This window comes from Choloepus didactylus, chromosome 14, assembly GCF_015220235.1.
Source record: "Choloepus didactylus isolate mChoDid1 chromosome 14, mChoDid1.pri, whole genome shotgun sequence".
Taxonomy (NCBI): Eukaryota; Metazoa; Chordata; class Mammalia; order Pilosa; family Megalonychidae; genus Choloepus; species Choloepus didactylus.
The window spans coordinates 20,866,202-20,892,603 of record NC_051320.1 but is presented as its reverse complement, the minus strand read 5'-3'; the positions used below and the strand labels follow the sequence as shown (position 1 = coordinate 20,892,603).

The 26,402-nt window shown below is 39.7% G+C and overlaps 1 protein-coding gene and 1 long non-coding RNA gene across 2 annotated transcripts; one reads left to right on the top strand and one right to left on the bottom strand.

The window, feature by feature from the left end:
* Window positions 1–667: 667 nt before the first annotated feature.
* BHLHE22 (basic helix-loop-helix family member e22) lies at window positions 668–2,740 on the bottom strand. The gene has a single exon (XM_037803033.1). The coding sequence runs from the start codon at window positions 1,943–1,945 to the stop codon at window positions 860–862; it is 1,086 nt and encodes a 361-aa protein (XP_037658961.1). The 5' UTR covers window positions 1,946–2,740; the 3' UTR covers window positions 668–859.
* Window positions 2,741–9,428: 6,688 nt separating this feature from the next.
* LOC119509445 lies at window positions 9,429–18,805 on the top strand. The gene is made up of 5 exons (XR_005211703.1): window positions 9,429–9,530; window positions 11,135–11,302; window positions 12,629–12,710; window positions 13,550–13,661; window positions 18,289–18,805. It is a non-coding gene; the product is annotated as an uncharacterized LOC119509445 (long non-coding RNA).
* The last annotated feature ends 7,597 nt before the right edge of the window (window positions 18,806–26,402 follow it).

Here is a 26,402-nt window from a genome sequence, read left to right as displayed (position 1 = left end):
TAATCTATAAAACAGAATTTTAGAGGCATTAAAAAAAAAATCTGCACATAAGACCCGTGACCTTAACACATGATAAATATCGCTGAAGTGGAAGGGTCATTGAAGAATAACAAATAAATACCATGAATTGTTATACATCATTGCAAAGTGGAAAGTAACAAGGTGCACATAAATATTTTTAAATGCAATTCTTTCAGCCACAGTCAGTTCTTATACCACGCTCGCCAAAATTTTGAGCATTTTCACAGAATTAAAGTTCAGAGACAGTAAAAAATAATACAAGTCTTCCATAGCAACGTGTCTCTCTTTTCACTTAAATAAGTCTACATTTCAAGTTTTTCTCCTGGCTCAGAATCAAAATTTATTTTCAAGTGCCCTTTCTGATTTGTCTGAAAGAATATTCCGTCGGACCTGTCACCCAACCCTTGACTCCTGTTCCTCTCAACATTAGCCAGTCACAAATATTAGTAGGATTAGTAGTTTGCCATTCAATATTCTCCACGCCTTAATAACCAAGCTACTACTTCTCAACTTATTTCTCGCCATAAAGGAAGACTCCACTTCCTCGTGGTCTAGGCTGTCACCAAAGTTGCCACTTTTCGAGAAAATTAAACAACCATACTCCATCCCAACTCCACCTCCCTCACCCCTCCCTCCCTGCCCCAAAGACCGAGATTCTGGGGATGTCAAAGCTAAATGTCCCGCTTGTCTCTGATACTTCTCAGTCCTCGCCCCTACTTCGTTTGCTCTGCAAGTGTTTGGCAACTATGAGAGGGCCGAAATAAACGGGGTGGGGTGGGGGCAGCTTTTTGCTTTCCTTTAGCTTTTGGGTAGGTCCGGTGCTTTTCGGGAGTGTGTTTTAAGGCTTCTCCGTGCACTGTTTGCAGAGGCTGGAGGAGACGCTGTTGAACAGGGCGCACTTCTCCGGGCAGGAGGCGGCCGGGGGGAGCCCAGCGCTGAACGGGTAGCCGGCTGCCTGCTCGTAGGCGCCGAGCGCGGGGTGCAGGGCAGCGGCCGCCGCCGCCGCCGCCGCCGAGCTGGGTAGCGAGGCGGCCGAGATGGCCTGGCCCTGGTTGAGGTAGGCGACAAGCCGCCGCATCTCCTCCAGGGCCTGCGCCTGCATGAGGATGTAGTTCTTGGCGAGCAGCAGCGTGGCGATCTTGGAGAGCTTCCGCACCGAGGGGCTGTGCGCGTAGGGGATCACTGCGCGCAGCTCGTCCAGCGCGTCGTTCAGGTCGTGCATCCGCCGGCGCTCCCGGGCGTTGATGTTGAGCCGCAACGCCTTCTGCTCTTTGGATTTCTTGCTGCTGCCACCGCCGCCGCCGCCTCCCGGGCCCCCCGGGGGGGCGCTGGCGCCGCCGTGGAGGTGGGCGTTGGAGCAGCCCTCCGCCGCCTTGGCGCCTCCGCCCCCAGCTCCCGGGGAGGCCCGCGGGTCGGCACCTCCGGCCCGCAGCACCAGCTCACAGCGGCCGTCGCTGTCGTCGTCGGGGCTCTGCTCGCCACCGCTGCTCTCGGCCACCGAGCCCCTGCTCGCGCTCTCGCCGTACTTGAGGCACAGGGCGGCCCCAGCCGGCAGGCTGCTCAGACTAGGGTCGCCCCCAACGCCGCCAGAACCCACCAGCAGCCCGGGGACGCCCACCCCGCCGCCGCCGCCACCACCACCACCACCTCCAGCGCCCCCGCCGCCGCCGCCGCCGCCTCCCCCGGGCGGCGGCAGCAGCAGCCCTGCCCCCTCGGGGTCAGCCGGCTCGAAACAGCCCAGGGGCGACGAGGAGGAGGACGCCGGGCGCTCCCGAGGCGGCGGCGCCAGGGACAGGTCCATGCCCGGGGGCGTGGAGCGGAAAGCCGCCTCCAAGCGCTTGGCGGTGGAGGAGCTCAGGCTCTTGTGCAGGAAAAGGTCGTCTTCGCCCGCGGCGGCCGCGCCGAGGTGCAGCCCGCGCTCCATGGTCCGGCGCCGGCCCGCCGCGCCCGCTCCCGCTCCCCGCCGCCGCCTCGGCTCCGGAGTCAGGCGGCGCCGCAGACGCGCCCGAGCCGGGCTCCGGGGCTGGTGCGCGCGTCGGTCCCCGCGCTGCCGGCAGCCCTGTCGCCCTCTTTCTTTTTCTTTTTCGCCTTCCCCCGCGCTCGCCGCCTCCTCTTCTTCTTCTTCTTCGTCTCCAGCCGATGGTGCTGGCTGCTGGGGCTCACCATGGGCCGCGGCCCCGCATGGTGGGAGGGTGGGCGCGGAGGGAGTGGAACCGCCGCCGCCGCCGCTCTGAGCCCAGCCCCGCGCCTCCTCTCCGCACCGTTTATCTTGCTTGGATTCACCTTCAAGAGATTTCCGGACCCATCAACCAGCCGCCGCCACAGACGGGGGAGTCTTTTACATCATTATCTCTGAGTAGGTTATTATGAAGAAGACTCGCCTGTTGGGACAGCGCTTTCTACCCAATCAGGTTAACGTTTTAATTAATAGGATTAAAACGGTAACAAACAATCGCAGGCGCTATCTGGCCGCGAGTCTGAATAGTTTCATTTCCCAGGTCTGAAGACAGGCAGCAGCTAGAGCTTTATAAAAGGCGCCTGCTCCATTATTCTGCCTGCCATCTGTATACACAGCTTAGCGCATATGTTTGCAAGGCGCTGGGTCCTGTTAGTAACCCAACAACTGCCTTTAGCTTGACATGTGTGGCGACTTTCACTCATCAATGAGCACACTAAAAGCCCTACTTAGAGCAGAAGATGTTCTTTGCTCCTTCAGCAAATTGTAGCTCGGCGGCGAAGCCTGGGAGTCCCATGGAAAGCAGACGCCCCCACCCACCGCACCCCACCCCTCACTGTCTTCCCCTCGCCACTGCTGGCTCAGCTTGTGCCAAGTTACCCTTCTGGGCGGGAAAATACTCCACCCCTGTGCGCAGGCTGACTTCGGGCTGGATTTGGAGATGGGACTTGTTGGGGGTAGGTGGGGTCCCCGATGGCTTGCCCAAAATTCTCCCTTGACTTACAGTTCGCGAGAGAATAAAACAACTGCCCCTCCCCCCAAAAAAACACTGCCTTATTTTCACACACCCTTCCCCATTTCCTACCCAGACTGAAAAAAAAAAAAAAAAAAACCCACTAAATGAAGCAACTTGATTATACAGTCCATTAGATTTTTTTTTAAAAGGGGGGGCTTTTGCAGCCATCTGCAAATAACTGCTACAGTGAGGGAGATTAGGAAGCACACGATTTCCTAAGCAGGAAGAACTGGTTTCTCAAACTTTCCTCAAGATTAAAATTCAGGTTTTTTGTTTTTTGTTTTTTTTTCCCCCAGAATAGTCAGTGTAGCCAGCACTCAAATCCTCACCCACAAAGTGGAACATTTGTTTATATTTATTTACCCGGAAACGAACCGCCACCGCTAGGAAGCCATTCAGGGGCATCTGGATCTGCCTCGGTTGTTCTTGGAGGGTCAGCAAAGGGAGAACTGTGAAAACAAGTGCTTCTCTCCGAATGGGAAATGGTACACGCGGTCCTCTCGCTCCTGATTTCAGTGTCTGGCAGCACTTGGTATTTAGTGGCTGGTTTTCATCCTCATGACATAAGTAAAAACTATTTCCCAACTCCTCCAATAAATCTTTCTTATGTGGCAGAATTACTGAAGGCTATGAAATTTTTGGTTTCTCTGGTTTCATTAAAAACCTTTTAATTGTGTCTTTCAGAGTTGGCCCCAGGTGTTGGACTCTTTTCATTACATTTTGCTCTAATGTGATGAAATTCTAATTCTCTCCCTACCATATGGTTAAATTTCCCCACTGAGGATTAGTTGAAAAAGGAGAAATAATCTATTAATCTCTGTAATAGATTCACAAATGAGGTTCGCCACAGAACCTGTTTTTGAATGTAATATCAGAACAGTTGGGCGCCTTATTTCATAAAGGCAGGGTGAGGGCGATACAGAAACGTCTGCATCTTCACCTGGAAGGGGTGACAGGGGACCCAGCGGTATCTTTCCAAAGTAATTGCCGAGGTTCAATCGCACAGGGACAGGAACGCCACGCCGTCGTCGGTTTTACCAACGCGTCTTGGGATTTACTGGAACTCAATTATTGAGAAAGAGCCGGCGGGTTGCGCGAGGCTTTCTTGCCTAGGACGCACGCCGGGGGGGTCTAAAGGCTGTAGCCGGCCCACGTGTCTCGCTGGGGACCCTAGGGCGCGTTGACTTGCTGGGCGGCCCCTGGCTCCAAGCTCCCTCCCTGCTTCCTTCCCCTCCCTCCCGCTCTCCCTCCCCCGGCGTTCGCAGCTGTTAACCTCTCTCTCCAGGCAGTTAAAGACAAGCTCAGGTTATTGTTTTTCAATTAGCAGCTTTGTTTTCACTGGGATCATAAACAAAGGTTCTCTATAAACATAGGTGGGTCGTCTGTGCCTGAACCTAACTTATCAAAGTCCTGGGGCCCCTTACGGGAGGACAGAGGATGGCGCCGTCGTGGCTCTGGCGACACGTTTCCGGATGTCTGACTCGGTTCTCCAGCCTGCCTTTTTCGTGCGCTGGCACTTTCCACAGGGTGCCTGAATTCCCGCCGGCTCTGAAAGGGCAATTAGACCACATCTGGGGCGGCTGGGAGCGTGGACTTAGCTGCGGGCGCCACGCGGGATCGTGCCCCTCAGGGCCAAGAGGGCGGAGAGGGCGCGACCACCGAGGGCGGGAAAGGCGCCTCCTGCGCGGGGTTGGACCCGGGACTCTCGCCCGGCCCTCATCCTCCGCCGCTGTCAGATAAGGGCACTGGAGAGCCCTTCCCGGACCTCCCCTCTACCCTTTCCTCCCACCCTACTCCTCTCCCCGGGCGTCAGAAACTTCTCGAACAAACTTTTGCACAACTTTTTTGTTTACTCGGTAGAAGCCAAAAGCTTCTTGAACTCTTCTGCAGTTGGAGACAATACCCCCAGTCTTCTGGGAGGAGGTGGCTGCTTAATCGTCGCTGGAAACTTTGCTTTGGGAAACGGCCGAAGAATTTATAGAAGCTTTAAATGCGGGTCTTATAACAACCCTCGGAGAATGGTCTTTGAGGTTTATGCACTCGTAAACTTTTGCTGATTGCTTCTGGGAAGTTGTCAGGCACTTAACACTGCATTTATCTTACAGGGCAATGAAAACACATCTGCCCGGTGTCTCGTTACCTGGTTTAATCGTCGCCAGCCCTAAAGTCCACGGCCTTGGCTCCCTCTCCTCGCTTGGGCGGACGCTCGCCGCCTGATTTCGGTCAGGGCGGAAGGGTGACGTCAGGCGCTCACCTCGTGGCCCCTGGCCGCAGGAGCACGGGAAATCCGTGCCATCCTACCTTGTGCCGCCAAGAAGGGGAGGAAAGGGTCCAGCCAGGCTCGTGAGAGAAATGGCAAGTTGGAAAAGTGGCCCAGGAAAAGCCAAAAATAAGCGCTTTCTGGTTGAACTGACAGAAAGGGTGGGAAATTATACTGCAGAGAAATCCCCTGACCCGGAGATGACCCCTTAGAATGGAGCACTGGAAGGGAAATTCTCTGACTCTGCCCAGTTTCAGAGGAGGTCACTGTGAGTTACCGGAGCAGTTACGGGGACAGGAAGTGTATGGGGTCTGTCCCCTCTATCCGCAGCGGGCCCGGGGGAGGTCCGGCTACTGGGCGGGCCCTGCGGGCGGGTGGGCGTCGTCTCGGAACGCGCCAGCAGGGCGTCCCCGGTGCAGGGCTTGGTGGTGCAGCGTGGCTCGTTTGCCGACACAACATCGATAACAGACAGCATTCTCAGCCGAGTGTTAGCTACCAAATTTACAGATGCCAGAGCTTGTGTAAAGATGAACACACAGTTTTGTTACAGCAGGAGGGAACCTGCTTAGCGATACCAAAATACTCAGCAAGCTGTACCGCATTGAGATTAAACTGAGCTTCAGGTCAAACTAATTTTTAGGTCGTACTTACATTTCTTAGTACTATCTTTATTAATTTTCGCTTGAATTTTTAAAAAGGTTCCAACTTAAAATCAGAACGGAACAAAATCTAATCCACCTCTTAAGGACAAAGCCAGGAGTTCTCTGTTATTTCTGTATCCCTGATAACAGTTTATTACTTATCTGGATTAAAAAGTTAGGAGACCCCCAGAACGCTGGGGTTTGGGTGTCTGAGTGTGTTTTCCGAGAAAGGTCCATGGGTGGCTTTCAATTATCTATTTGAGAACAGTCTAGAAAGCAATGGCAAAGTTTAGCAAAAATGACATCAACTTTCCTTTGGGAGCAGCTCTGGAAAAGTGAATTCCTCAGGAGCAGGGAAAACCCTCTCCCGGTTGAGCTTCCCCCGTTGCAGAGGAGTCCTGCCAGGAAGGTCGCGTGGGTCAGAAATCGCTGACCCCAAAGCGCCCCCAATGCGCTCAAGCAGGGCGCGTGCCCAGCGCTGCAAGCCCAGGTACCCTTGGCCGCTCGCCATCCCCTAAAAAAGACACTGACCTTGATGTTGCATTTGTCCCTCTCCCACCCGGTCCCCATTGCGGACCACAGCCGCGCTGTCTGGTGACGCCTGGGACAGATTGAAACCTTCGCGGCTGAGGCGGTTAGTGTGGGGTTGACTATCCTGCTCCCCCTCCAGGTTTAGGAGCGCGGGATCTACTCGGTAGCCCAAGTTTAAGTTCCCGAGGTCAAGCCTTTCCGCGTGGTTTTGTCAACAGTATTTTCTCGCCCACTTGGCCAGCTCGCTGCAGAGGGACACTATGGATCCACGTGTGCCCTGGGGCACGGCAGGGGTGGCAGGGAGGAGGGGAGCTGGAGCCCCCCCTAGCAGTGCGCCCAGGGCCCCTACAGTCCTGTCACTCTGCGCTGCTTGGCAAATCCAAGGACTTCGACCGTAGAAAACTGGAAACCTGTTGATAGGAAGTTCTTTCGAGACTTTCTTTTTCTTGAGCTCTTTTAAAGAAAAGAAGTCTTTTTTCACGATTCTTTGGAGATGTGTTAACCTAAGTTTGAACAGAGGTTGAAGACAAGCCCGGGGGAAGCGGCTTCGCGCAGACACAAGCCGGCGGGCGGGTCCTGGAGGCCCGCGCCTGGGGCGCACCAGATAACCTGATAACTGGATAACCGCGATATTTAAGGGGAGGAGAGCGGTAGGGCGTGGGGATAACTCAGTGCTGGCCTAGGAAACAATTTACGATATGCGAGGGAGATACAGAGAAGAAAATAGTGAAAAGTTAAAGAACTCAGGCTTTCCTTAATAGGGCATACTATTGGTTTCTGTAATCCTCTTTGGGGGCTGATATACTTGTTTGTGTTACATATGCCCCCCCCCCCCGGAATCTTATCTCGTTAAAATGTTGAAAAACATTTGGTAATGTTTTTCAAAGAAAATTGTTTGAACAAAAGGTAAACACTTTTTAGGGCTTGCCCGTTGTCCATGAATTAAGGAAGGAAACTTGAAAGAGTTCAGTTATGCTTTGGGATTTTTAGCTCTGCAATTTAAAACCCACAGCGCCATCTCCTGGCAATGAGGAGAATATCGGGGTGAATGACAATACTGAACACGAAATAGAGGAACACTTTATTTTACACCTCAACAATTATTTCAGCAATAGATTATTATTATTAAACATGAACTTGAAATTTATGGTCATTAAAAGTTGTCAGACACAATCCTGGAAGGTAATTATTTGTAAATAGAAGTTTATGTGTTATGGATGCAGATATTGTTATTTTTCTGGAGGTATATATCATAGATCTTTTATTTTACCATAAGTAGATAATTTGATAGAATTAATCAAATCACGGATTAATTTCTAAATCAGGATTCAAACTACTTGGAGTTCTCAAAAATTAGTTGAATCTTTAGTGGATAATCAAGTGCTTAATTGCCATTGAGGTAAACAGGAAAACATGCCTCTTTCAGGTACAGATATTTGATGTCAAAGCAGTTCTGTTTGTTTTCTTTTTGTGGATGATTCTCACCATATATGGTAGAAAGGAGACTAATGTGAAATGCTGATGAGTTGAAACCTAAAGTCTCCTGCTCCTCTTTGTATTTTACTAATCAACATTAGTAACTAATCCTAATTCCGTGCTTCTCAATAATCCTTCACTTTCTTAATCTCACAGTCATTTCATCATACAATCTTTCAGAGTGTTTTATTTATGCTTTCCGAATCTGAAATCTTGTCTGAGGCTACATACTTTTCCAAAAGTTTAGTGCATATAGTAGAATCATGAATCCCTAACTGCTGTGAATTAAAATGTTTCTGAAGAGTGAAAGTATTTTTGTAAGTTTTGCTCCCTTATAAATAAGACCAAAATCCAATAAAACTTCAAGATGATATCCCAATTAAAAACATTATCATCTATGATTATATACACAGGCCAACTGCTTGAAATACAAATAAAAGTAGATATGATTTTTGTGGTGTACAAAATATTTTGAATTTCCTTCCAAAATACTGTAGCTCAGACACATGTAACCTTCATTTCAATTGAAAGATTTATTTTATTTGATTAATTAGAGTGAAGATCTATTAAGTCAAATATTTGGACTCATTCACTCTATCAATGTAAGTGTTCCTGTTTGAAAGAAATTTGACTGTATATAGGAGAAACTAGATAAACAGATGGTTAGCTAAGGAGCTTTTCACAGTTAAAATTTGAAATTTAACATGGATAAGTTTGACACCTTCTCAAACATTTTTTAATGAGGTCATTTTATTCTAGCAGTGCAGTATTGTCGCATACAATCATTGTAACTCAAGTTTAAGAAATATTTAACTTAGTTGAATATTGTACTGATTGAGTTGTCTACTTGGAAAAAATATGTGTATTTGTGCTATATTTACCCAGTGGTAAACAAGCATAGTAAAAAGGAATCCACAGCTGCAAGGCCTTCTGACAACCAGTGTTTTAAAGTAAAAATAACATTCCTCTGATAAAATGTTTTACCTGGACTATCTGAAGGGGGCTTCATTTGTTTATAGTGATGTTAACATACAAATCAGCTGCCTGCCTATTGCAGTGTAAAGCCCTGCTTGGTAGGGGCTAGATGTTATCACGTGGCTAATGTGGAGACTAAATGCTAATCTCCAAAGTGACATTAGAGCCCACCGGGCCTTAGGTCTAGAATTTTAGACTTCTGGAAAAAATTTCTCCCATTCCTTTCATGGTTGAGAACTCAAGATTTTTCCAGAAAGATAGTTTTGCTATCCATGTATTTAAATATTCTTATGCCCTTGAGTTGCTTTGTCAAGAACAAGGGACACTGGCTCACACTCCTTTTTTCCAGTGTATGGACAGATGAGTAGAAAAATGGGGACAAAAAGTAAATGAATAATAGGAGGGGATGCGGGATATGAGATGTTTTGGGTGTTCTTTTTTTACTATTATGTTTATTTTAATTCTTATTTTAATTATTATTTTTTTTTTTTTGAGTAATGAATGTGTTCAAGGGTTGATTGTCATGATGAATGCACAACTGTAAGACAATACTGTGAACAACTGATTCTACACTGTGGATGATTATAGGATATGTGAATATATTTCAATAAAATTTCCAGGATTAAAAAGAGAACATACTGGAAATAAAAGCAGGTATGTCTAATAATTAATGCTGAAATTGTTTATTTTGCTGTGATGTAAAAACATCCAACCCTTTCAATAAAGTCTGCTTCTCACATAAAAACAAAAAAGAACAAAGATCATGAAAAGGAAGGAAGGAAGGAAAGAAGGGAGAGAAGGAGGCAGTGGACAGGGAGGCAGAGAAGAGGTAGGAGTGTAGATTTGGTGCCAGAAAATTCATTTGGGGTATTCAGCATCTGTGGAAAGTACTTGTCTCATAAAATAGTCTGCTTTCCTTTTTAAACATAGTATTATGGACTATGATTTTTTTTTTTTTTAACCAATGTCTAAACCTGATTGCACTTCTCTGTGAATTGTCTTAAAAGGTCTGAGTAGGTGTAGTAAAATTGCAAATCCTCAGCAGAGTAAGCATGTAATCTTTGGCAATTTCCTTAACCCCACTCTGCCTCTGCTTTTCAGGAGGAAAATAGATCTATTCATAATGCCTGTTGGACCTCATCTTAATCAAATGAGATTATGCAGATGCATTTTGTAGACATTAAATGTTATGTGAATTTAATGTCAGCACTTTATGTTTCTTTGACTATTTCACCTAAACCAGTGCAGTCACCTTTGATTCTCGTTACTGGTTTGCATTTGTTTTACTTTTTTCTGTCCAGGTACAGGAGGATTTTAGAGCATCCCTCACTGCTTAGGCCAAGTTCATGGGTCAAGGACATGGAGCCGCTGCTGCCTTGCGTCTTTGCGCCCCCCATACACACACACACACACACACACACACACACACACACACACACACACATCACCCGTGCCCCAGCCACCACTCAGTTCCCTGTTGGTATCCCCTTCGCCATTGTTGGGGAAGGGCATGCTGCCTCTCTGCTGTTTGAACTGAATGGATGTGTCTCAAGTCACTTGCAGAATGGTCACCTTCATGTGATTTCTTTGAATTAACTGGTATATGGATAGAGAAATGGCTGCGGAGTTGGCTCAAAGTTGATTCTTACTTGGATATCTCTTTGGGTTTCTAGCCTTCACAATGATCATATAATGATTCTGAATGTGGGAAACACACTCTTCAGTTGAGAGACATTTGCTAAATCAATGATTACATCATTCTTTCTTCCTTCTAGATCATTTATATAAAAGCTTTGTGAATCTAGATCTATCACCCATCTTAGTGCAGAACTTGCTTCTCCCTCCTTGTAGCTGAAAGATAAACGCTACTGTTATTTCTGTTGATTATAGGCCATCAGGCAGTTTTCAATCCAGTCGACAGTATTCACCTCGAAGCCAATTTGAATTACTTCTTTATGAAAGATTTATGGAAGCAAAGTATAACCATGGTCTAAATTTATTATACATCTTGCCTTCCCTCATCCAATAATTTAAGTCTTTTTTTTTTTTAATCAAGAAAGGCAATCAGGTTTTTCTGAATTATTTTTCCTTTTTAAGCCTCAGCTATTTATTGCCCCAGAATTCCTTATTCTGTAAGTGCTTGAAGACGATTTCTACTTAACTTCTATTTTATTTTACTGGATTCAGAGTTAAATGAATTTTCTTTGGATTAAGGAATACATTTAAATAATGAAGCTTTAACATTATTATTTTTATAGAGACTGCTTTGATAGACTTATGGTAGCAAGTCCTTCCAAAGCACCACCGTAAGGTTTTGAGAGAACATCCAAGGCATCACGAAGGCGGTGATTCGGCGTCTTGCTCGGCGTGGAGAAGTTAAGCGGATTTTCGGCCTCATTTTCGAGGAGATGTGAGGTGTGCTGAAGGTATTTCTGGAGAACGTTATACGGGATGTAGTCACTTACACAGAGCACACCAAGTGTAAAACCGTTACTGCCATGGAAAAAGATTGGCACATTTAACTACACAAAACATTTCAAATTCCTGTTTTGTAAAGAAAGAAACCATAAACAAAGTTAAAAGACAAACGGCAGACTGGAGAAAATACACACATCAATTATACAAAGAGTGTCTATGAAACAACAGGAAATTACATTGTACAAAAAATCGGAAAAGGCTTTGATCTAGCAATTAACAGAAGAAATATAAATGCACAAAATAATATAAAAAGATATTTAGGCCCATAAATAAAAAGAAAATGCAATGAAAACTACTTAAAAATAGACATTTTAAGAAATTAACACTGTGCAGAAATGTGAGGAAAATGATGGTAATGAAAATTGGTAGTCTTTTTGGGAAGATGATATGGAATCCAACATTCAAGAATCCATCCTACAGAAATAAAGGCATGAAAACATATAGATGTATGTATAAGAATTTTCTGAAATGGCTGAAACTATGAAACAACTTCAATATTCTTCAGTAAACAACTGACTAAATAAAATTATAGTGTGTCCGTTTTATAAAATAATAGGCTGTTATAAAAAGCAAATGGGGTAGAGTTACGTACATTGACCTGAAAAGACACTTTGGACACATTGTTGAAAAAGCAAGTTGTAGATTATAACATGAACATATATTTTATTTTTTAAAAGTGCATGCATATGCATGCAGGAAAAAAATATGAATATTTACTGAACAATTAAACTCCGGTTCTCTCTGGTATTGGAGGATCAGGGCTGGGGTGTTTTCTAACTTACTTTAACTACTCCAGGAAAAAGTGGAGAGATTATGGGTGATATTTGCTGTCTGTTTTCTGCATGTTTTTTTTTGTTTTATTTTCTTTTACAATTAGAAAAGCTTAAGGAAAAAAGATTAAATAAATAAATGTTACCATTTCCCCTATGTTCTTTGCAGCATTATTCATTTACAAATAATGACAGCAGTTTTCCTAATTCTAAACACTTGCTCTCCATAATTTTGCCTACCAAATTTCATTATTTAAAATCATTTTTAATGTTATTTAGATCAAGAATATGTTTTAAAATAATAATTATGTTTATGCACAAAATATATTTTTGCTTTACCGTGGGTCTCTGTCCTTCTTTACTATTTATTAAATTTTTGGAGGAAATTTAAGACACTAAGAATGCATATTAATCACATAACAAAATTAGTTACATTAGTGAATTTCAGTAAAGAGTAACTCAGTTTTACTTTGTAAATGAAGCCATTTTATGCTTATATTTTAGCATGATCACAGGACTGTTATTCATATGGTAGAAGAATTATAGATTTTGTGGAGCAAGAATTCTCACTTTCAGCTTGGACAAGGTGAGTTTGATTTTCATCTTCTTATGTGTGTTTGAGGTATAATTTGGCCATTCTATCTCTTGGATCAGAAGTGAAAGAACAATGGTTTTGCCTTTGAGGTTACTAAAATTCACACTTTAATCTTTCCAGGACCGCTATTTTCCAGTCACACTCAGATGTCTGATTGTCAGCTTTATGTCTCAGAAAGTATTCCCCTGCAATTCAGCTCCAGGAAAGCATCTAGCTCCAGCTAGCCTCTGTGTACTATATAACTTTTATAGTCATTATAAAACATAATTTATTGAAAAAACTTAAACCTTTTCCAACTCCAGTGACTTTTGATTTAAATGTCTGTGGTCCTGGTTATGGTAATCAGTTATGGTGGGGTTTTTTTTCTGAATTAAGTTTGCTGTTTATATTACAAAGTTAAGAAAATATGAAAGTAACATTATCTCAAAGATAGCTTGTTAGAAGAAATGGAGAGTATAGTCCATGTTTTACCATTACTTGCTGTGGAATCACATGTAATACAAGGCTGGAGAAATTTCCTATTCTTTGTGTCATATTTTTTCTCTTCTATATATTTTTACTTTATCTGAACTGCTACAAGGTAAAGCCTAAAATATAGTAAGCCTCACTCTGCTATGATTATTTATTAGGAGTACTTTGTTAGGTGAAATTATGAGAAGCAACTTATGCTATTAAGAGTAACATTAGACATTTAGAATAACAATTAAATTTTAAAAGGTTTTTAGGAGGTTATTTAAAGGTGATGGCACAGGCAAGAAATCTCTGTGGGTGTTTAACTGTGTAACCTCGAAAGGCATAAACTTTCAATATATTGTGATCTGAATTTGAAGGAGCTGTGCTGACAGCGTTATTTCCCAGGCACACAAAAGGAGCTGACAAGATCAACGTGCCTGCCACAACCCTTAGACGCTCTGACCAGGAATTGCATCCATTCCTTGCAAGGTGTGTTTCACTACCTGTGGGTTGCTTTGTTACCTAGACTTTGGACATCAAAATGAAATCACTCTGCTCAAATGCAAATGCCAATAGCACCAAGTTATTTCTGTATTTGCCAACTGAGCTATTCTGACTCGGCCTGTGGTCAAAGCAATTAAGTCATCCTTCATCTGTGGGTAGGTTGATGTGCCAAGTCCCAGAAATATCATTTGTGTTGATCATGCCATCATTTGAAAGAAAGCAATTTGCATACTACTTAAAGTCAAAGCAGCATTCTTTTTTTTTTTTTTTTTGGTGGATCAAAACCCTATGTTTTCTAGGTACCAACACAGATGATTTTCTTTTAAATACATAGGCTTTTTTTTTTAGTTTAAAAGACATTAAGGCACAGAAATAGTCCTGTTGAAAATAATCTCAGACTACAGAGAAGATTTTTTTTTTCCTTGTTTAATGAATAGAGGCACTTTTTGTAGAACTTCATGCCATTTAGGGTAAGAGGACATGATTGTTACTTACAGTAGTTTTTAAATCATTCTCTCTGCAAACTTCAAAATATATTGAAGGATAATGAAAGACAAAAGAGCAAAACTCCTTTAAGGAGAACTTGGGGAAATCCAAGAATTGCTGGTTTAATAGGATATCTTAAATGATTATGTGGAAAGAAGACTCATCCATATGAAAAGAAGCTTCAAAAGAGGAAATGCATTAGAGAGACTCAAATAATTAAAACATTGATTTTTAGTGAGTGTGACTCAAAACAGAAGTGACAGTTTTAAACCACAGGTAGGTTTAAGAGGTAAAAGGAAACACAGAGGATTCTAGCAAGAATATTTTCAGTCTATCTTTGAAGAATTACAGTCCTGGAAGGAGAAACTGTGCTTCAAAGCTCATTAGCAGAGATCAAATGTGATGCTTCATCTTGATAAGAGCAAGTAGAGAATTTAGGAAAGGAGGAGGAGCCGATTCAGGAAAGCTCCTGCCTCTTTGAAGCATGTCAGAGTCATTTTGTAACCTAAATTAAGGTAAGTGGTGACAAAACCTATTTAAACATTGTAGCAATGCATCTCCCTGCATCAACTTGGTTCAGTTCGGGGCAAGACAGTTGAACTGAATCCAATTAAAAGAAATGCAGCAAATATTCAATGATCACGTATGGGTTTATTTTTCTTTAAACCTTGATTCTAATATTATTTCTTTGGGAAATAGATGTCTAATTTCATTTGTGAATTCTGTGGCATTTTAAAAACTAAATTAAAGAATGCTGAACGAGATGTGTTAATCGATATGAAGTTCTGCATACTATAGACAGAAGTTGCTAGATGAGGTCAACACTACCCTAAAAGCTGCTGCTGCCACCAAATTTGTAGACATGGTTCTAGCTACAGGTGCGGACACAGAACATCTAGTTAATTCCATGAGTTAATTAGTAGCAGCGGCCGTTATACTAGATATATCGTAAAAGAAATTTAATGACTAAAAGTAGGAAAATTTATGTTTTTTCTTTAGTTAAAGGAAAGACACCCCCTTTTATCACAGTCTCTTGCTCTTCTTAACTCTCTATACACACCTTCTTGCCCTTGCAAGTGCATATACAGAGTTTACTTTAGAAAAGAGAGAAAATAATCATAGCCTTGAGGCCTATACATTTATTTGGACATTACAAAGGCACATATTCCAAAATGAACCATTAGCTAGACAAACAGATACTTCTTAAAATTTCAGTTTATAATATAAAAATGGATTATACTTAAAAAATTTTTTAAATGGATTTTATGGATTTTTTTGCTCAAATGCTGTGCTGGTTTGGAGGTATTATGTCCCCAAAACGCCAAGTTCTTTAATGCAATCTTGTGGTGGCTGATGTATTAGTGTTGATTAGGTTGGAATCTTTGGATTAGGCTGTTTCCATGGAGATGTGACCCACCCAACTGTGGGTAATACCTTTGATCAGATTCTTTCCATGGAGATATGGCCCCGCCCATTCTGTATGGATCTTGATTAGTTTACTAGAGCCCTATAAAAGCTCACAAACAGAAGGACCTCAGAGCAGCTGCAGCTTAGAGAGACATTTTGGAGAATGCCATTTTGAAATGCAACCTAAGAGCAAGCAGACACCAGCCACATGCTTTCCCAGTTAATAGAGTTTTTCTGGACTCCATTGGTGTTCTTCACTGAAGGTACCCTACTGTTGATGCCTTTGTTTGGACACTTTTATGCCTTAAGCCTATAAATTTGTAACCAAATAAAACCCCTTTATAAAAGCCAATCCATTTCTGGTATTTTGCATTCTGGCAGCATTAGCAAACTGGAACAAATGCATAATATAATTTTGATCCTTGAGGTCCTTATAATTATCTAGAGTTTTTAAGGGTGGGTGGTGAATGCCTTTATAAAAACCTTAGCTTTCTTCTTTCCATTGATTCTTATCTTTGTCTTTAACACATCTGTAAAAAATTATTTGGTATTTCACAGTCATCATATTCATGTTTCATCTTATTTTCATTGTGATTCTACTTTAATTTGTGACTGTGAAAAATTACAGACTGCATCTTATGTCTTAAAGAGAAAAAATACTTGCTGTCATATTCTATGCACCGTATCTAGAAATGTTGCTCCAATACTTATATTCCAAAGCAGCAGGTGAAATAAGTCATCTTGCATGGCCATCTTCTGAAATGAATTCAAATATGATGTACATGGGGGAAAAGAAAGAAAATCGAGTGCTTAGTCAACTAAACCTAGCATTTTCTTGCATTCTCTTAAAACTTTGAGAGATCATTGACCTGGATTCTGATCCCAGTTTTCTTATTAATTAACTTGTATGACTTTGGACAAGTCTTTGAACTATTCTAGTCCTCAGTTTCCTAAACTATAAAATGAGTGTAGTAGTTTTCCTGTCTGTAAAATGAACTTTATCAATTTGAGAACCATAACAGAATTATTTGAGGGAGCTTTTAAAATATACATCTTTATAAATGCTGGTATCTACTCCTCTCCATGGTGTATCAGAATTTCTGAGAGAGTGGTAATTGTTTTAAGAAAAAAAAACCCAGAATATTTCACCTCCCTTCAAACCTCCATCTCTGGCCAAGGTTGTTTTTTCTCTATTAAAACTCCATATTTCTAATGTTTCCATATTGCCTAAATTAGATTCAAATGGAAGATTGGGAAGAATGACATCTGTGAGAGGCTTTTCTTGCCCATGAAGAGAGAATGGCTATTTGGGTTATTTAAGTATCTGGATGAGTTAAGGTGATGGTTTCTGCCTTATGGTGATGCTATTCAACCCTTTAAAATTGTTTACTCTCTTGTTGAGATATTCAATTTTTCCAATATCATTCTTCTAATTGCTCTTTACTTCAAGATCCAATTTAACCTGTTTTAGTCTAATTTTAGGCCATCTGCTTCTTTGCCAAAAAGAAAAAAATCTGAAAAGACAATAAAACTATCCATACATCCTAGCTTATCCAAAAACTCTGAGGTGTCCTCATTATTCTAGGGAAGTTGTTCTCAAAAATGAAAAAAAAAAAGTCATTAAAAAAAAAAATCTTTGGCATTCTTTTAAGTGACTTATGACCTTGCAGAAAAATCAAAATTCAGAAAAGTTTTGAATAGCTTTTATTTAGGCAGCTAACAGCATAGGTTCTGGATATTGGGTACAGAATATGTAAGCACATAATTACTCAAAGTACTATTTAGTACCATTTATACAATAATCAAAGCACATCATGTCAAAAGCTTAAGAATCTTCCTTCCTTCTTTCCTCCTTCTTTCTCTCTCTCTTCCCCTCCCTCCCTTTTCTCCCTCCCTCCCTCTCTGCTCCCTTCCTTCCTTTTTTTTTTTTTTTTTTTTTTTGTTTAACCTAAGTTCAGAGTATCTAGTGATAATTGACATTCAGGGGATGTATGAGGCAGGGATAGTTTCAAAAGCATAAATCCATATAATCAGAAACATCACTTATTTTTGTTTAAAGAAGCAGTCAATTTATTTTTTGATAACTGCCTGATTTCCATTAGGTCTAGCCTGACTTTTTTTTAAAGATAACTATGCTGGAATGCCCAATTTTTTGAAGTCCCAAACAACACCATTGCAAAATTAATACATCAGAAACACAAGGAACAGAAACATATCTGAGAATCAAAGTAGTGATATAGAAGAAAAATTTGACTTCAAAAGAAATAGGCAAAAATCTTATGCAGTTTGAGAAAATTCTTACATGAAGGAAAGAACTTTGCCCAAGATAAGAATCAGATAGCCCAATATAAGAATGTTTTTGAAGTAGACAATCCAAAAAATAGAAGAGAAAAATCATTGAATGACAAATTAAAGAATCAGTTTCTTTAAAGAAAGAACTGAATCTGCAGATTCTAAGGGCATATCATCATCCAGAGATGATTAATATAAAATGAGTAATCCGAATCATGTCTTAATTAAGTGACAAAACTTGACAGATAAAAAAATAATTGAGGCATTTGAGCAGAAATTGGATGTCACACCAAAGGGGGAAGATCAGGCTGGCCCGAGACTTCTTCATTGTGACATGCAATGGCCAAAGACAATGAACTAAAATAAGCTAAATTCTGGGGCAAAGTATGTCCGGAGAATATTATGCCCATTAAAGCTGTCCATTAAGTGTTGAAGGCAAGAAGCAGCCGTTCTCAAACATGAGCAAATCCAGCACCATCGAGTCCTTCTTGGCAAAACTACTTGATGCGGAAAGTCAGCCAACCATCGAATGAATCAAAATAAGGAACTCAGGAATGAAAAGGACCTGACAGAGGGAGTGAAGGTGAGCCTTGTTTCACTTCAATGTAAAACTAAGACTGAACTCTATGGGGATTATTAGAATAGGATACAATGTAAGTGCTATAAACCCTGATAGCTCCCCAAATAACATTTAATTAACAAAAAGTGAAATGAAAGGCAGTAGGAAGTGTAAGTGTGCAAAGAGGCACTCAATATTATCAGTCAATAATATTTAAAAGTGAAATGTGGTTTAAAAACAGCTATAGTAATTCCAACCACTCAATTTTTTCCTTTATGATTTTTCTTAAACTTGGTGGTAAATAAACACTTTTCCAAAATAAGAAGTGTTCTATAGTTCACTTCTGTTTTATTGTTAAGTGTAAATAAAATTAAATAATATTAAAACATGCATAGGGTAATCCCTACTTCATAGTCATTTCTGTCCCTGTCTATTTGTTATTTATCTGCATTTATGCAAACAGAGAGGGCTAAGGACAATACTCATCTATTATTAATAAGAATAACTTCTAGGTGGTTGGAGTTGTGGTCATTGTTTCTTTGTTTTTTTGGCTTGAATTTTGTAGATAAGCATGTATCTTTTTATAAAAGCAATAAAGTATTTTTTAAATAAAAGAAGAAGATCTGGAATGTTAACATTCAATCACACCATTCCTTCTTCCTGTGATTTTTGTTTTGTGGCTTTGTCAGTTATAAAAACTTTGGGGATCTAAAATAATCAGTAGACTATTTGACATGCTGAGTGCATAACACAAAGATAGTATTCTAATCAAATATTATACCAGATGTACCCACACTCCATACGTGTAGTTTGCAAATGCTGATTGTGCATCGTGCATATTTCCTTTGATACCTAAAACTGTGAACTTTTGTTAGAGAATTTGCATTATTTTCCTTCCAAACTCTTAACTCCATGTTGTTAAAATTGTATATATCACAGTCTGGTTCTTTTGGCTTCCCAAATGGAGCCCAAGAAGGGGTTAACATTAACTTAGTAAAAATCATTATTTGCAGCGTGAACATGGAAATGCGATTTTAAAATTCAGTTTAGGTTTTGGGAAAAACAAAGTATTTAAAAATACTTGGAATATTTGATTGTGGTTAATTGACAACAATATGCCATTTAGACTTTTTGAGTACACCCACTTAAAAATATTAGGATCTGGCATACAGCAGGAAAGTGCCATCCTGTTCACTGACAGCAACATAAGTTTCACTCTCACCAACATGCACAAATCACTGAGTTAACTATTGCTCACTGAGTTAACTATTGCAGTGTATACTGATATAAGCAAGCTACACTACTATTTTTCCATCTTAGCTATTTCTTGATTGTCTTAGACTACAATTTTCTTTAAAATTATTTTCTCTCATACATTTGTCTTTCTTTGTCACATTTTCATTTTATCCTGCTGTGAACAATGAAATAGGTAGTTTTACAATAGGTAAAAGGATATTCAATTTAGTTCTAGGATCACTTACTGTGCACCTTCAATATTAAGAATTGTGTTGTGCATAAGTAATACCAAGGTGAAAAACACACAAACCTTGTTCTTAGAAAGTTGATAATCTAGAAAGTAAGATGTGGAAATAATATTTCAATTCTGGTTTATTTGTCAATTGAATGCTTTTTCATTGCCTAAAACAATAGCAGTTTTGAAGTATAGTGAAATGTTCTGTTTTTAAATCAGACAGACATGAATTTGAATCTGGCTCTGGCACTTAATAACTGTGAATTGAACTCCAGTTTACTCAAAATTAGGAAACAAAAAGATGGTAAAGGAATTCTATGTGGCATAAATGAGAGAATATTTGTAAAACTACTAGCCCATTTTCCAGAGCATTGTATTCCCTTGATATTAATTTGTTTTTTCCTCCCTAACAATTCAGAGTATTTGCAAGATAAGTATCAACTAAATTGCCAGCATCTATGAAAAAAACATCTTTTCCTCCTCTCTATTGTTTGACTACATTTAAAACCTGTATCCTTACATATAAATCTCTCTTTATCTCTATCCTAGATCTTTATAGTTTCCCCCCTTATTTTGTTTTATCTGTTTTCATTCTTGATTGTATTTAATAGTCTTGACTTTATTCCCATCTCTCATTGATTAAAACATTATTGCCCAGATTTTCTAAGTTCTTTGCAATCCCCATAGTGAGAGCAGGCAGCCATCACTCCTACAATTTGAGGAGCATCTGTTTTTGTCCTTTGTTTGTCTTAGAGGAACCAGTGCTTTACCAGCCACTAAGGCAAGCCTCTCTATAGGTCTTTTGTATCAAGTTCTCTCATTTTCTCCATAACCTCTCCTCTATCTCACACTTACTGCTGTAGCATTTCCAGTAGCATTTAAGAATCTTCCATTCATTCCAGTCCTAAAACAAAACAAAACAAGACTGTCCCTCATCCTTTCAGCATCCTCTAATCACCCTCCTGTATCGTATCTTCCCTTTACCTCCAAGTTTCTTGAAAGAGTATTTTTACATTTTCTCTACTTCATTTCCCTTCAGTTTTCAACCCACTGTAGTCCAACTTCGCCTACCAACACTCAGTAAGATTTGTGACATCCTGGTTCCTAAGTCAAATGCTTTTTAAAGATTTCTTTTATCTTACTTGGCCTCTCCACTGTATTTAAGAGTAGACCTTTGCCTAACCAGACACTCCAGCCATACTGACTAACTTGGCATGTCTTCCCTTTTCTCATGTATCATGTATTATTTTTACCTAGATATTCTCTTTCCCCACTGCTTCACTCTATTCTTTTGATAGTCTATGATAACTTTATTCTACTAATTAGTTGTTTAGATGAAAAACCCAACTTTAGAAATAAAAATATATTACTGAAGATGGTAAAATAATACTAGAAATGGTATCAATCAACTCCAAAATATCAGTGATCTAACAAGTAAAGCTTTTTCTCACTCATGCTTGGTTCATTGTGGATGCTCCTAGTTGGGCAGCTCTGCTGGTTTGCTTTCCTTCTACTAGTGACTCTGAGTTTCAGGTCCTTTCTGTTTCTTGATGCCACTATCTTCAGCATATAGGCTCCAAGGTCACTGTGGGAAGGAAAACAATTATGGTAAGAACACAAGTGGTGATCCACTGCCTCAGGCTGGAAGTGACACCCATCACTTCTGCTCACATTCCATCAGCCAAACCAAGCCACACAGCCTCCCTCGGATGCAAGCCCTCAGATGCAAGGTGACTGGCAGGTGTGGGTGCTGATGAGGCAGGTGCTTCCCAGCAGCAACTGTGTTAGCCAACCACAACTTAGTACTTTGTTCAACTTTTGTATGACTTCAACAATGACTTCTGTAATGATTGCATTTACTAACCCAAAGGTAAAGTATCTTCTGTGGCTCACCAATGACCTCCATTCACTGTTATTTGAGATGCTAGTGCATTTAATATTATAATTAGGTCCTAGGAGATGTAGCAGATGGACTAAGGAGTGACCTTGTCTTTGTCTTCTCTCAAATGAAACAGTTTTCTGGTGTCTCTATGTATCATTGATTCACCATCTCTTTTCAAATCCCATCTGAAAATATATCCCCTCACCTTGGACTATGTCTCTTAATTTTTTCTTCCTCTGCCCTTAATGTTTAAACTTTGTATTGTTTAATTAAATCAAATTACATTATTGTATGTTGAAGATGCTATTCAAAGGAAAGTTGTTATGCAATGTTTAGCAATTTTATTTCACTTGATGTTTCCAAAGCAATTTAGTGTATTAATTAGTAAATTAAACTCTTTCCCCTTCGTCCAATACCAATGGTAGTCTATAATTATAGAAATACTAGCAATTATTTCATGGGGCCCTACAAGGCATCAGACACCATGATACACATCTTTCATGGTGCGCTAAATCCTTCAATCTTCATAGTATCCCTGTTAGGTACAATGCATAAGATAACCCACCACACAACCTCAATTGCCTTATTCACATAGTTTAAAGAAAGTAATCTAATATTGTATGAGGTCAGTACCTTGCAATTCACATGCTCTTAATAATGAATGAAAATTTGAAAAAAATGTTTATTTCTCCTGCTTCTTGCCATCTACTTTTAGTCTATTCACTGTCAGCATGTCAAGTCAGTGAGTTTGACTCTGATGATTTTTCACTGGGATATGGGGTGGGGTGGGGGTATGCTGAGAATGCCTAGAGAATAGAGCAAAATATTATGATTGGAAATTCAATCACATATGTTTACTCATCACACAATTCAGTGCCTCTATCATCAACATTTATCATAATTCTTCATTAGCTACCAAATACTTTCCTATTGAGATCTATGGAGAAAGATTGCTTCAGTAGAAGTAACTACATGAGTTTAAAATTTGTCAAGACAGCAGTTTAAACTACGAAGTGGGCAGCTTCCAAATGGATCAGAGGATGCTTACTTTGTGTGTGAAGGAATATTGGGTAGGACTCCCTTACTAGTGAAGCCAAATCTGTGCAAAATTTTGAGATATCTTTTTTCCGATTTTTAAAAAATTTATTTTTTATTAAAGAAGTTGTAGGTTTCTAGAAAAATCTTGTAAAAAATATGGAGTTCCCATATACCACCCCCTCCCCCATACACACAGTTTTCCATATTATTAGCATATTGCACTAGTGTGGTACCTTTATTACAACTGATGAAAAAATATCATGATAATAATACTATCGTCCATAGTTTACATTAGGGTTCACTATCTTGTACAGTCCTATGTTGTTTTTTTTAAATTTTATTCTAGTAACATATGGACATTCTAAAATTTCCCCTTTTAACCATATTCAAATGTGTAATTCAGGAGTGTTAATTGCATTCACATTGTTGTGCTACCATCATCACCATCCATTGCCACCACCCCAAACAGAAACCCCATACCAGTTAAGCATTAACTGCCCATTCCCTACCCCCATGCTGGCCCCTAGTAACCTGTATTCTAGTTTCTGATTCTATGATCTGCTTATTTTAATTATTATTATAAGACATCATGTTGAGTCTTCAAGGTTCATCCATGTTGTCTCATATATTAAAACTTCATTCCTTTATACAGCTGAACATTCCATTGTATATATATATCAGATTTTGTTTATTCATTCATCTGTTGATTGACACTTGAGTTGCTTTCATCTTTAGGCAGTTGTGAATAATGCTGCTGTGAACATGGGTGTGCAAATATTTGTAGACATCCCTGCTTCCATTCATTTGAGTATATAGAAGTGAGATTGCTTGGTCTTATGGTAATTCTATATTTAACTTTCTGAGGAACCACCAAACTGTTTTCCAAAGCAGATCCATCATTTTGCATTCCCACAAACGATGAGTGAGGGTTCCAATTTCCCCTTATCCTCTAAAATTGTTAATTTTCATTTTTAAAATACCAGCCATTCTAGTGGGTGTGAGATAGTATCACCTGGTTTTGATTTGCATTTCCCTAATGGCTAATGATGTTGAGCATTTTTTCATGTGCTTATTGCCCATTTGTATATCTTCTTTGGAGAAATGTCTGTGTAAGTCTTTTGCCCATTTTTAAAATTGGGTTGATTGCCTTTTTGTTGTTGGGTTGTGGGATTTCTTTACATAGTCTGGATATTAAACCCTTATCAGATATGTGGTTTCCAAATATTTTCTCCCATTCTGTAGGTTGTATCTTTACTTTCATGATGAAATACTTTGATGCACAAAAGGTTTGAATTTTTATGAGGTCCTATTTATTTGTTTGTTTGTTTGTTTGTTTTATTGCTTGTGCTTTTGTTGTAAAGTCTAAGAAACCATTGCTTAACACAATGTCCTGAAGATGCTTCTCTCTGTTTTCTTCTTTGATTTTTATGGTTTTGGTTCTTATATTTAGTTCTTTGATCCAGTTTGAATCAATTTTTGTTTATGGTGTGGGTAGGGGTCCACCTTCATTCTTTTGAATATGGATTTCCAGTTTTCCCAGCACCATTTGTTGAAGAGACCATTCTATCTCCATTGAGTGGACTTGGCACACTTGTCAAAAATCTGTTGGCCATAAATATGAGGGTTTATTTCTGAACTCTCAATTCAATTCCATTGATCTATATGTTTCTCCAGTGCCAGAACTGTGCTGTTTTGATGACTGTAGCTTTGTAATAAGTTGTAAATCAGGGAAGTGTGAGTCGTCCAACTTCATTCATCTTTTTCAAGATGGTTTTGGCTCTTTGGGGCCCCTTATCCTTCCACATAAATTTGATTATTTACTTTCCATTTCTGCAAAGAAGACTTGAATTTGGATTGGGATTGTGTGAATCTACATTATTTTGAGTAAAATTGATACCTTAAAAATATTTAGTCTTCCAATACATGAATAAGGAATATTCTTCCATTTATTTAGGTCTTCTTTGATTTCTTTCAGTAATGTTTTGCAGTGTTCCATTTGTAAGTCCTTTACATCCATATTTAAATTTATTCCTATATATTTGATTCTTTTAGTTGCTATTATAAATGGAATTTTTTCTTGATTTCCCCTTCAGATTGTTCATTACTAGTCTAAGAAACACCACTGATTTTTGCATGATCGTCTTATACCCTGCCACTTTGCTGGATTTGCTTATTAGCTCTAATAGCTTTGTTGTGTATTTTTCAGGATTTTCTGTATAAATGATCATGTCATCTGCAAATAGAGAAAGCTTTACTTCTTCCTTTCCAATTTGGATTTCTTTTTATTTCTTTCTCTTAACTAATTGCTCTGACTGGAACTTCCAGTGCAATGTTGAAAACAGTGGTAACAGTGGAGATCTTTATCTTGTTCCTGATCTCAGAGGGAAAGTTTTAGTCCTTTACCATTCAGTATGATGGTAGCTATGGGTTTTTCATATGTCTTTTATCGTATTGGGGAAGTTTCCTTCTATTCCTATTTTTCTAAGTGTTTTTATAAAGAAGTGGTGCTGGATTTTGTCAAATGCCTTTTCTGTATCTATTTAGATGATCATGTTTTTTCTTTTTCCTTTGTTTTGTTAATGTGATATAATACATTAATTGATTTTCTTATGATGAACCACCTTTGCATACCTGGGATAAATCCGATGTGATCATGGTGAATAATTCTTTTAATGTGCTGTTGGATTTGTTTTGTTAATATTTTGATGAGGATTTTTGCATCTATATTCATAAGGGATATTGGTCTGTAAATTTCTTTTCTTGTGGTATCTTTATCTGGCTTTGGCATTAAGATGATGTTGGCCTCATAGAATGAGTCAAGAAGTGTTGCCTCCTGTTCAATTTTTTGAAAGAGTTTGAGTAAGATTGGTGTTAATTCTTGGACTGTTTGGTAAAATTTGCCTGTGAAGCTCTCTGGGAGGTTTTTGATTACTGATTCAATTTCTTTACTAGTAATTGGTTTGCTGAGATCTCTTTTTTCTCGAGTCAGTGTAGGTAGTTTGTATGTTTCTAGGAATCATCCATTTCTTCTAGATTATTTAATTTGTTGACAAACATTTGTTCATAGTTCCTCTTATAATCCTTTTTTATTTCTCTGGGGTGTTGGTAGTGCTTCCCCTTTCATTTCTGATTTTTGTTATTTGTGTCCTCTCTTTTTTTCTTTGTCAGTCTAAAGTTGTTGTTTTTTTTCTTTAACTGATCTTTTCAAAGAACCAATTTTTGGTTTCATTGATTCTCTCTATTGTTTTGTTATTCTCTATTTCATTTATCTCCACTCTAATCTTAGTTACTTCCTTCCTTCTCTTCTCTGTGGTTTAGTTTGCTGTTCTTTTTCTAGATTTTCCAATTGTGAGGTTAGTCTCTGGTTTGAGATCTTTCTTATTTCTAAATGTAGGCATTTAGAACTATAGATTTCCTGCTCAGCACTGCCTTTGCTGAATCCCATAGTTTTGGTATGTTTTTGTTTTCAGTCTCCTGAAGATATTTCCTATTTTCCTTTATAATATCTTTTTTGACCTATTGTTTATTTAGGAGTGAATTGTTTAATTTCCACATATTTGTGAATTTTCCCTTACTCCCTCTCTTATTGAG